Below are 11,818 nucleotides of genomic sequence, written 5' to 3' on the forward strand. Positions count from 1 at the left end.
AAACAAGTGAACTGCCTTTTTGAAACCACAGGTGTGGGTTAATCAAAATAATGCAAATACTTTCAAACAGTGCAAGTTTTCACAAATGGTAGCTCTCAAATTATTTCTTTAACTTGATTTTCAAGGAACTTAATATTGAATTAGTATTTTTATTGCAATTCAAAAAAAATCTAGAGATGCCATTCTTTCCAGAAAGATGTGAGACCTAATTATTATCCTCTTAAAGATCAAAAGTACTAATTTGATAGCTGCTTGTCCTTTGTCTTAACCAAATTCAATCTAGGAAATCTATGCTCCAATAACTGAGACATAAAAATGACAAAGAAAGTACTGGTACCCCACCACCTGCCTCCCCCAAAAAAGACAAAGAAAGAACATGAGGGTTTTAAATAAGGCCTGACTAAAAATCCAATTCTTATTATCATATAATCATTCACCTAATCTTTATGAGATTTTTTTTGGAAGCTGTGTTTCCTGTAATCTAGAACATTCATCATGTTCAGTTTTGGCAGAGGAGTGAAGTAAAATGATGGGACATGTTTTTGTACATGGACATTCTCAAGAATTAGCCTTGGAATTCTCAGATTAACTGTTCAAGCTCTTGAGCTCTGGGCTGGGCATTGATTGACTGAATTTTTTTTTTTCTGGGATAGAAGGTTTTATTTTCTCTGTTATTTTGCAATGAGAATTTTCTTCTTTTTTAATTATTAGTTGTTCAAAACATTACAAAGCTCTTGACATATCATATTTCATACATTTGATTCAAGCGGATTATGAACTCCCATTTTTTACCCTGTATACAGATTGCAGAAAAATTCAGAATTGACTGAATTTTTATTAACAAATTTCCTAGAGAATTTGGAAGATATGCTTCTGAATGTGCTACTGAATTGATCTGCACCAAAGTTTGGACAGAAATGTGGACTCACCCAGATCACCAGTGCCAGACAATGACAAATTAAATTTCAACACTTCCAGTTCATCTTGGCAGATGCTCACATCTGATGTCATGCAGTCATGATGTAAGCCAGAAAGAGTGGTATTTTGCAACAGAGATTTTGGTAACCCTTCCCATGAGTGTGGGTTGAAGAATATCAATATTTATATCACACACAGAAAGCATGTTACGTTTTGTAATGCATCGAAGTTAGATGGCTTACTCATAGTCTTCTGTGTATATCAATTGTTCTTATGTTCAATATCAAAAGCTCAAATTGCTGAAGTTTGTCTTATTATTTTCTTAAGACTTTTTTCAGTTAAATATAATGAATGAAAATCTTATTGACGTCACCAAAATGGATATGTGAAAACTAAAGGATTAGATTTGCATTTTGAAAGACGAGCTATGTTATAATTTCACCCTCTTCAAACTTTACAAAAACATGATTGTACAAAAAAAGCTAATTTGGGGAGAGAGGATACAATGACAAGCAATTTTAATTCTTTTAATTGGAGATTTACTGGCTCGGAGAGGAGATTTTGTAATGTTTGCCCCCATCCCATCAAAATGCTAAATAATGATGTACTCCTCAATACTGATGAGCTAAGAAAGTGTTCTCAAAGAATTGAAGGATAGACATAGGGAAGAGACAAAAGGGGGACTGAAAGAAGCAGATGAACCCCTTGGCCAGGTTGATTTAGTGAAAGATGCCAGCAGCATGCTGTCATTTCTTTCCTAAGTCATCCACCCAACTTAATGATCCATGGTTGATGGCTGCAAGTGGAGTTCAAATGCAAGTTCATGGGTAGGCACTTTTCAGGGTCTTACTGCATACAGGAGAAAAAAATGTACAAGATGAAATAATTGACAGATCATCTTGTATTTATGCATTCCCCCCCCACAAGGTACAAGTCCTTTATGTATGTAAATGTTGCCAGGTGGGGCTCCAGCTCTATGGGAATGCCAGAGATTCCTTCCTGCAAAATTAACTCTGGGAGTTATGGGATCACAAGATTATTTCATAGGACAGACCACAAACAGATGTCTTCATAAACCAAATTGTAAGTTTCTGTACAGTCTCACTGGGTAGATTTTATATTGTTAATGAATACTTTTCCATAGGTGAAAGAAGGAATCTGTATTAGTATTTGTTTGGATTAACATTTTGGATTAGCAATGCTGAAAATTTTAACTGCTGTGACGTTGTTCTAATTTCAATGTAATAAGTTTAAAACTGGCAGGCATTTACAGACTGCCAATATTTGTAACCATTTAGGTTACCATTTCTGTAGTCACTATCATTGCTTCCTCTTTCCTTTCATTAAGAGGCAGTCCTTAATTACTTAAAGACACGCCTTCCTGGACTCTCCCTGGCATTTTTACATCTTTTTGAAATGCTCAGGAAGAGCCCAGCTTTCTAGGTGCGGTGCTGGAGTCATGGGTGGAACCTTGGCTCCCCACCCCTCGGGGTGATGTAACCTTTGCACGCTGTGTGAAGACAGGCAGAAAGTGCTGACCTGTGATTCATCTGTGTTAAATTCCTTCTGAAGGAAAACCAAAGCAAGTGAAATTCCTTCTCTTCAAAGGAAAGCGAAATGGGAAGTTAGGAGCGAATAAAAATCTATAATTTAATGCAAACGAAGGCTTATTAATAGGCTGCCATTGTTCAAACACTCAGGTTTGATTTTCTGTCAATCTCATGATCAAAATTGTTTTGTTTATCGACATCACAATAGGAGCCCACACTATTAGGTTGAAACTTAAAGACGTTTAATGTTACAATTCTTTAATTTAATTTTATATTTTTCTTAAAAATAAATTATTTGTATAAATTGATCTTTAAAATATACATCTAAGATAATGGCTAGTGGTATGTTTTGGGGCTTCGGGGTTGGTTTGATGATAGAACTGTCACCTCCATCTGTCACTTAATAGTGCAGAAAACTTCTTTCTTCTCTCATTGTTAAACTTCAGAACCACAAGAGTCTTGTAGAAGATGAAACCAAAGCCCCAGGAAATTAAGGGACCTGCACAAGACTGTATGAATTTTGTAGCAGAAGTATAATTAAAAAGGAAGGACCTTGGTTCCCAAATTGTTATTTCTACCATTGCTCCATTTTTTTTTTTTTTATGTGCAAATCTGTTCAGAAATGGTGTGAAGTTTCCACACGCTGTTGGCTGGTGAAATAACTCTCATGTCTAGTTTGTCAGTTTCTACTTCAGGATCAGTTGTAGACTTTTAGTCATTTTAGACCCGAAGTCTTGAATTTCAGTTCAAATGGATGGTCATCAGTTAATACCACTGATAATGACTAGAAGTGACAAAAGGAGAAGGAACATAAGTCCAACAGAGAATTTCATAATCCATATGGAAAAGAAATGCTTAGCCTACTCTGGATTTGATATCCAGATGGCTTTTAGTTCTGAGAAAGTCTTTAGCTTATTCCATGTTTCACAGATAAAAGTTGCACAGTATTATCATAAGTTAGGTATGATTTGTGTTTGCTTTGGACATTCATTTCTTTTCAATGGCTTGCACTTAAGACACATGTTTGGTTCACTCAAGATGCCATAACACTGATATCACCCTAAAATTGAAATTAAACTCCTTTGATGCTATAAAAACAGAATGCTTGGGATGAGGTCCACTGAGTGAACAAAGAGCCCACATTTAGGTTGTGCTATCCAAATGCTGGGTAGCAAGCAGAACTTGGAATTGCTTCAGCTTGCTGCAAGGATGACAATTATTCCCAGGAAAACCTACATCTGATGTGGTCAGAAGCACAAAACACATTTTTTTTGTAGTGAGAACAATAACCAAACAACAAACTCAGGTTAGGATTGCAAACTTGACCTCTTCCTTTGTAGCTCGTTCACTTGGCTTCCATGGCTCCTAATGATGGCAAAGTCTAAAGACCAATGTTGAATCTTTTCCTCTTATTTCATTGTGATCCCAATTTTCATTCTTTTCAAGTCTAGACAGCTTGACGTTTTTGTTCTTTCACTTGAGGATTTCAATGTGGGGCCCACTGAGTTTCCCAAATGACATGATGAAAACGCCCACAAATCCTCAGAGTGGTCTCCCTCCAGAACAGATGTTGTAAGGTGATTTCAGTTTTAGACACCTAAAACAGAGCATTGATTTCCTTATGACTGTGGTTTGTGTTGGTCATTGTGGTTCACAGAATGCACTGGTGTATCAGTTGCTCAAATGAACGCACACAGAGTAACTTCATATTTTTCTCCTGGTGCCCTGCCCAGATCCCCTTCAATGGTAGACCCATCCTTCAGTGGCTGTGAGCATTAACAGGCTGATAGCACCATCATTCTCCAGAGGACTGCCATAGCCAATAGAACACCTTGCCAGAAGATTCCTGGGAAATTTCAAACCCCTGCCCACTAGCCCACTAACCTACCATGAATAGCTTGTGGCCTGATTGACCCATGAGGTAAACTGAGACCAAGATCTCTGTCCTCCTTGGGAAGGTCTATGATGCCATTCACATTCTCCATCTTCCTGTGGAATCAAGCTAAGACAGCTCAAGCTACATATTTGCTTAGCTGCTTCTGCTTTCCTTATGTCATCACAGGTTGCACCTCAGAGCCCTCCTGCCACCTGTCACATGCTCAATCCTCTCATCAGAACTGGATCTCAAACAGCTAGCTTATTACCACCAACAGGTCTTTCCTCCTCCCCGGCTGCCTCCTCCTCCACCTTCTCCCTCACCTCTTCTCTCCTTCCTTCTCTTCCTCATTATTCTTCTTAGATTCTTATATAAATATGCAACTTATATATGTTGATTTGATCCTCTCATAAGCAAAACAAATTTTTCTAATTTTGGATGGGCAATTTTAGTCATGTTAAACTGATAACAGTAAAGTATATCAAGGGAAGTATAATTGTTTTTTAAAATTAATGTATCTTACATGATTGCTTGACTTTTCCCTAATTACGCAGATTTAAGGTGTGAAAAACCAGAAATAAGGATGAATACTTATTTCTTGATTTTTTTTTCATTCAACAAATATTTTTTCAGTGTCTGTTCTGAGCACAAAAGTAGATGCTAAATGTGTACTTGTAAACAAGATACACTGGGTCTCTACCCACTTGAGGCCTGCTATCCTCCTCATTTATAATTTTGACTTAGGAAGACACAGATATAAGAAGAAAGGAAGTTGTAAATTTGAACTCTCTTATTGCAACTAAAGGTAAACTTTTACCACTTCTGTGAGAAGGGTATCAAAAATGTTACGGAGGAACTGCTCAGATTCACCTTCTTCTTTTTCTTTAAAAGAGGATACATGTCAAAGCCTGGTATGTCATAGAGGCTTTTCAGATATTTGTCAAATGAACGCACACAGAGTAACTTCATATTTTGTCTTTTTCATACCTCTTTCTTACGTAGCAGTAAAAAATAGCAAGAAAACCACTTATTAATAATCCAACACCAATCCCAATTGCAATGTATTTTTCATAAGAATCCACAGCATATGAAGTTAAGGTCAAGTGCTCACACCTTTCTCCAGTATAACCAGTATAACACCTTAAAAAAAGAGAAAAAAAAAAGTAACTTTAAAGCCTACAGAATGGCAGGGAGTGGTGGGGAGGAAAGGAAGTAATTTAAATAGGCAAACACCAAGTGAAATCAATGTGTTAAGGTATGAAGTAGCTTGAATTTCACAATAATCATCTCATTAAGACCCCATATTTTCCCCTCAATGGTAGACACAAAGTGTAGTATGCTTGTCAAGAAAACTGAGCACCAGGGAGTGATATTGCCAAATTATATTGTTTAATTGTGCGCATGTATGAATACGTAACAACAAATCTCATCATCATGTACAACTGTAATGCTTCAATAAAAAATGTGGAAAAAAAGAAGACCAAGCACATCAATGATCATAAAAATTGTGAACTTCTTATGAAGATTTTTGCCTTGCCCTGTTTCATTTTATCCTACAAATAATCCTGTGAAAACTAGGATTCACCTTTGCATATCATTAAAATGCAGATTCTGATTTAGTAGTTCTGAGGTGAAGCATGAAATTCTACATTTCTAAAAAGCCCCAACTTCCACAGATGCTGCTAATCTGGGAACTAGAAAAAATTAAAAAACCTTTTTGGAAAGTCAAGTACAAAGAGGACTGGCAAGTCACATTCAGATCAAACACAGTTTTAACCAGATAAGGTAGAGAGTGGCACTGTACTGTGTAAAACAACAAAGGCATAAGTTCACCTTCTCCTGTCTCCAGGACTTGGGAGTTCTTTGCAATTACCTGCAGATGGCTTTCTCTAGCTCATGGTGGAATGCACACATCCCATTGATGCAGTAGCTATTATGATCTTCCAGGCAACGGTGAGAAAACCTCAAGGCTATGGGTCCTTCTGCATAGTCATCTAGAAAAAGGAGATATAATACTAACAAATGAAGTGTGTCCTACTTCATGACTTTCAACACATATGTAAGAGGACATTTAAGATTATTTTAGGGGTACTTTGCCTTTTGAGCTATTGATTCTTTGGCAGGTTGGTTATATTTACAAGTGTTTGGTTAGTATCATCCAGAAATGTAATTCATTTATTAGAGTGAAAAGGTGTACCCATGATTGTTCCATTCTTTAGCTACCTAATCACGTACAGAGGCAAGTTTGCCAAAAGGTGGCAGCATTGGTTCTAACCTTAGCAGGTTATTTTGAGTAATGTTTCCCATACCACTGCCTGCATCCTGATAAATGTAGAACATCTCATATAATCTTTATATTTTTCTCCTTTACATTGAGTAGTTGGCACTTAGGAAGGTCTGGATTTATGCTTGTGAAATAATAAACAATTTTATTCCTTCCCCAGAGGAAAAGATGTTAAATCTAATTTAAAATGGGACATTTTCTGTAATTGACTTGAGAAGAGGTATTTGTTATGACCCATACAGGAATCCAGAAACAACTTATGGTTCTGGCTGAAATAGTTATATGACAATTCCATCAAATATTAATTAAAATTTTAACTCAGTTAAGAGGTATTCTGAAGTAATGGTAAAAGCCATGAACCTGGGATTAGAAAAACTCAGGTTTTTATTTCTAGCTCTAACACGATGCAATTGAACATGACTAGACACAATTTTTGTAGTCAAGTGTCCAGAAACCTCCTTAGAGGAAATCCTCTTCAGGAAGATATGTTCTGGCAGCACACATATGGTTCAGGATGCCTCCCATCTTCTGATATGCTAAAGACATACGTAGACCATCCTTACTAATTATGCAGTGGGGATGACTCTTGCATAAAACTGCAGAATTGATTTTTTTGGTATATTTCAGTTAACTATTTCTCAAGCAAAGTTTTTGGTATTTTAATTTATCATTGCTATGAATGAATGTGTCCCTCATGGTTAGTTATTATGTGGCAAATCACCATATTTGCTTTGTTAAGGAGGTTAAGAGAAACCTATTTCTTCATTTTAGGAAAAATAATCTAAAGGATATTTTTATTTTATATTGGAAAAAATAAAACTTTAGGTACTCAGGGACCAACAGGATATTATATTATATCACTTACCTTTTTATCAAGAATGTCCAATATTACCTTAGAATTCACATTCATTTTGTTAAATGTGATGTAGTGAACACAATTTACAATTTTAATAATTAATTCTGAGGCAGTGAGAATTTCCCATTATAAGCTGTGCTAGGCTCTTCTTAATTCAAGATTACTCAAATCAATTAACCAAACCTAAAATGGGATTTTTTGGAAAATGTGAGAATTGAAAGAAGCCATTTCCAAAGAAAAGCTATGACAGAGAGACTTATCCATCCCTTAAGGAGAATATTAAACTTAATTTAAGATTTTCTGAGATACTAGATTCATATTTTCAAAATAAATAAAAAGTGAAAAGAAAAACTAAAGTTTTTCATCAAGAAAACAAAGAAAAAATAGAGAGATGACATATTCCATCCCACTTTTCCATTCCTATTGCCTATAATTCAGTTAATTTATTTGCAATTAACCATTAAGGAAGGAAAAAATGTGGTGTTGGGAATATTGCTATGACATCAATCACTGAGAGAAAACCACACTTCTTTATTTTTTCTACAGTATTATTGATCATATTCCAATAAAAATTTTCCCTCTTTGCTCAAAGGTTCAGAAGACAAAGAATTTGGCTAAAAGTTATTCTAAAACCCACTCTCATTTTGTTTTGCAAATTGATATTCAAAAAATCAAATAGATAAAATATTTTCAATTTTTTAAGTTAATTGTGGAATGAGGAACAGTTAAATACTACTATCTTTCATTTAAAATTGAAATATTGGACTTTATCTTTTATTTGCTGGACTCAGAGTAAGATCCGATGTTTCCTCCATCCTGGGTCACATCACCAGCATTCACCTCTGGGGGCCTTAAGTGATTTGCATGAGAATCAAAACCACTCAGTCTCAGGTCATGACAGGCAACAAGTTTTCCAAGTTCACCTGTAGTTCAAACAGGTTTGAAAACAATGCTGACGCTCAACAGCAGCCAGAAGCCACTGCAACAATAACAATAAAATAGAAAAGAAAATACATCACCATCAATAAAAAAAAAAATCAAGTGTAAGTGGGGAGGAAAAGTAGCACATGCTAAAAGAACAAAAGCCCCCCAAAAACAAGCAAGAAAAAAGATGGTTCCAAAGATGAAGGAGAATGCTTCATTTTGTCCATGATTTCTTTGACTGTTAAGCTTTGATCTATAGTCATAGATCAAAATATGATGCCCCTTCAAGAATGCCAAAATGGAAATGAGCTGTCACCGAACACACATGGGTTATTGGAAGCCAAGCAGAAAATATGGTACACTTCACATTCAGGACAGTGGCTGAAGACAACTTTTCTTTCTCTCCTTTGTTTCACTTCCTCCTTTTAAAAGGGCAATTCTTGGCTCACACATTTATCTGTCACTTCAATTTAATAGCATCTTGCTAAAAGTGTTGATAACCCTATAAAACATATAGTTAAAAATTTCCAATGTTGTTTCTATCATAATCCAAGTTTTTCTCAAAGGTTTCAAAGAAGTCATTTGAAGTACAAAAATGGGAAGAAAATACCTTCGGTTTTGTTCATGGTCCAATTACTTTGCTGGACTGAGCTTGGGGGAGTCACAATCACGGCTGCCTCTTCTGTCAGTGCTGTCATTGCTGTTGGGGGTGGGGGGAAGCATCTTTAGCAGGTGTGCCTCTATCCAGGTGCAAGCAATAGACCCAGAGTTTTTCTTACTGTATTTAATCCTATTTCCATTCTGCTTTTAATTTATTCCATTTTAAATCTAGAACCTGACTAGGGCATTTGCTTATCTGTTTTTCAGCCATTCCATCAACTACATTATAATTATGGAAAATAGAAACACATAAATTTTAAAGAAAAAGTGAATGCATTTATATATTAATTCAATCACAAGGATATAATACTGTGGTATTGTAACTAAATGTTATCAACTACTCTTCAATTCTACAGAGCAAACATTTTGGAATTCTCAAAAAAAAAAAAAAGGAATCAAAACATACCAGGAGAGGAACAGAAGTTTCATAAGAAACTACATTAACCCACAGATTTAATTATTCTGATCTTTATCATGAACAACTCTTACAAACCAACATCTCTTTAATTCAGGGAGAATAAATCCCATTTACATTTACATTATATCCCACCTTGATACAAAGTTAATTAAACAAAAGGGAAATTACCTACCGTTGAACAAAAGGCAGACTGATATTGGAACTCCCAAAGCCATCTTCTGTAGTTGCTTTACTTTCTTTCTCTTATCCTCCCAACCTGACGGGTGGAAGGCTTTTATTGAGCTCTCTGAGTCTTTCTTGCATTATATATTTCATGAAGCGTCATCTGGCAGTTCTTACCAATCAGAAGAATATGTACTTCTGGCAGCAGCCCCAAGCCTTGGGGCGCTCACACACTTGTTTGGGATGCCTGTGTTATCTAGCGATGTGATCAAGTTTCCTTTTGAAACACTGGTTTCCTGTTACCTGTGGGCATACTCCTATATGTAAAAGTACTTAAAACAACAACCCAAAAGAACATGAGTTCAGAAAAGTCTCCACTGGTGTGAACAGAACTGTGTACCAGTTGGGCTAGAAATCAAGGAAGAATTCCAACAAAGAGATCGGAAAATTAGGAGACAGCATAATTATTGTTAATAATAATAATAAAAACCCCTTGATACTATAGTAGTTCCATTTCCTTTCATCACAGACTGTGAGTTCTATAGTAAATCAAAGTGTTCAGTTAATATGGATGCAGGGGAGTACAGAGAAATTACTGTCAAAATAGGTTTAACATTCCATTTCAGGGGATGGACCAGGGACAGAGCACCTGCTTAGCGTACCTGAGGCCTTGGGTTCAATTCCCAGACAGCCAAAAAAATTAAATTCCATTTTAGTTTTTGTTACTTAGCTTTACTTATGACAAACTTTATAAATATATTTTAATGATACACATTAACTTTTTTATGTCATTCTGCTATTTAATATTTTTCTGAGTAAATGGAATGGACTACCACATTCTAGGAACAAAAATGCTCAGGTCTGTGCTCTGATAATCAGGCTAGAGAGAACTGATAAAGTACCAAATAGTATTAACAGTACTACAATTCTCCATTGAGGTAAAATTAAGATGACATTTAGTTTAGATACATCTAATGAATAGAAAGTCTTAAATGTAGCAAAGCCTTTTCAATCTTAATCAAGTTATAATTATTAAAATGCCACTCTAAAGGACATAATGTGTAATTATTGCTTATGATTATTATTATGCTTTTGGACTTTAGGGGCTTCCCCTAAGTTTTCACTTGCCCGAAATTATTATTAAAATATTTTTTGTTGAAGTGCTGTGTCTTTCTACCTGGAATTTCAATTGCTCATGTTTTCTGAACTTTGAAAACCTGTTCAAGTCAAGATAGGTTATCATTTGTATCATGTCTACCCAGTGAGTTAGATTTATCAGAAAAGATCCCTTTCTGTATTCAAATATGAATTTGGCTTTAGAAATCACACAAGAATGAGCTTGCTGTACTCATTATAACTTGGGCAATCACCACAAGAGTCATCGTTTTAAAGTTAAAAGAAAATGTAGCACTTGACTCACTTTAGATGTGCCCACATTTTGTATTTTTACCCTTAAGATTATTTTAAAAAACTGTTTATTAAGTCAATTTCTGAACATCATTTTCCCCAGGCAAGTAATATTTGAAATATAAATAAAAGATTCTTCTTGGCATTGTTGGTGAGAACTCAAGAAATCATTTACAAAGTATCAAATAAACCATCCCAAATCCATTTGTAGGTTCTGGAGGGGATGTTAGAACTCACATTAGATATATTTGTTTGCTATTTTCATTGTTGTTTTGTAGTGCTGGGGATCAAACCCCGTGCCTTGTGCATGCTAGGCAAGTGCTCTACCACAGGTCTACATCCCCAGCACAAATACCTTTATTTCTAACACTGAGATATAGAAATACAATAATCATCTTTGTAAGAACTAAATGGAACTAGAACAGTTCAATTTTATAGGTTTTCACACTTATCCCAATTCTGTGTGTGTGTGTGTGTGTGTGTGTGTGTGTGTGTGTGTGTGTGTGTTACTAGGGATTAAAACTAGGGGTGCTCTACCATTGAGCTACCTCCCTAACATTTGTAGGTTTTTGTTGTTGTTGTTGCTTTTTTTTAAATTTTGAAATAGGATCTTGTTAAGTTACCCAGCTGGCCTCAAATTTATGATACTCTTGCCTCAGCCTCCAGAGTTGCTGGGGTTATAGGTATACATCATTGCACCTGGCCCAAATAAATTCAGTGCCAGATGTATACTAAAAACACAATGAACATGTCTTGAATGGGT

General features: G+C 35.6%; 1 protein-coding gene across 6 annotated transcripts; it reads right to left on the reverse strand.

The window, feature by feature from the left end:
- Positions 1–4,010: 4,010 nt before the first annotated feature.
- On the reverse strand, positions 4,011–9,789 carry Epgn (epithelial mitogen). 6 transcript variants are annotated; one of them, XM_026408474.2, is made up of 5 exons: positions 9,659–9,789; positions 9,019–9,108; positions 6,218–6,338; positions 5,332–5,484; positions 4,011–4,065 (listed from the first exon to the last, which is right to left on the reverse strand). In XM_026408474.2, exons 1-5 carry the CDS (start codon positions 9,699–9,701, stop codon positions 4,011–4,013), a joined length of 462 nt encoding a protein of 153 aa, XP_026264259.1. In that variant the 5' UTR covers positions 9,702–9,789. The 6 variants fall into 6 exon arrangements, with proteins under 6 accessions (XP_026264259.1, XP_026264261.1, XP_026264260.1 ...); XM_026408476.1 differs by having other exon boundaries at positions 5,458–5,484; positions 9,046–9,108; positions 9,659–9,701; XM_026408475.1 differs by having other exon boundaries at positions 5,458–5,484; positions 9,659–9,701.
- Positions 9,790–11,818: the final 2,029 nt, after the last annotated feature.

The sequence above is a fragment of the Urocitellus parryii genome, chromosome 10, assembly GCF_045843805.1.
Source record: "Urocitellus parryii isolate mUroPar1 chromosome 10, mUroPar1.hap1, whole genome shotgun sequence".
NCBI lineage: Eukaryota > Metazoa > Chordata > Mammalia > Rodentia > Sciuridae > Urocitellus > Urocitellus parryii.

What these genes read in the sequence shown, in the direction of transcription:
- Epgn (XM_026408474.2), bottom strand. Translation starts at nt 9,701, where the DNA reads ATGGCTTTGGGAGTTCCAATATCAGTCTGCCTTTTGTTCAACG. An exon ending in CTAGAGAAAGCCATCTGCAG is followed by an intron (nt 5,485 to 6,217) that starts GTAATTGCAAAG and finishes TCTTTTTTTAAG; the next exon opens with GTGTTATACTGGTTATACTG. An exon ending in TACTGCTACGTAAGAAAGAG is followed by an intron (nt 4,066 to 5,331) that starts GTATGAAAAAGA and finishes GCTCTGTTTTAG; the next exon opens with GTGTCTAAAACTGAAATCAC.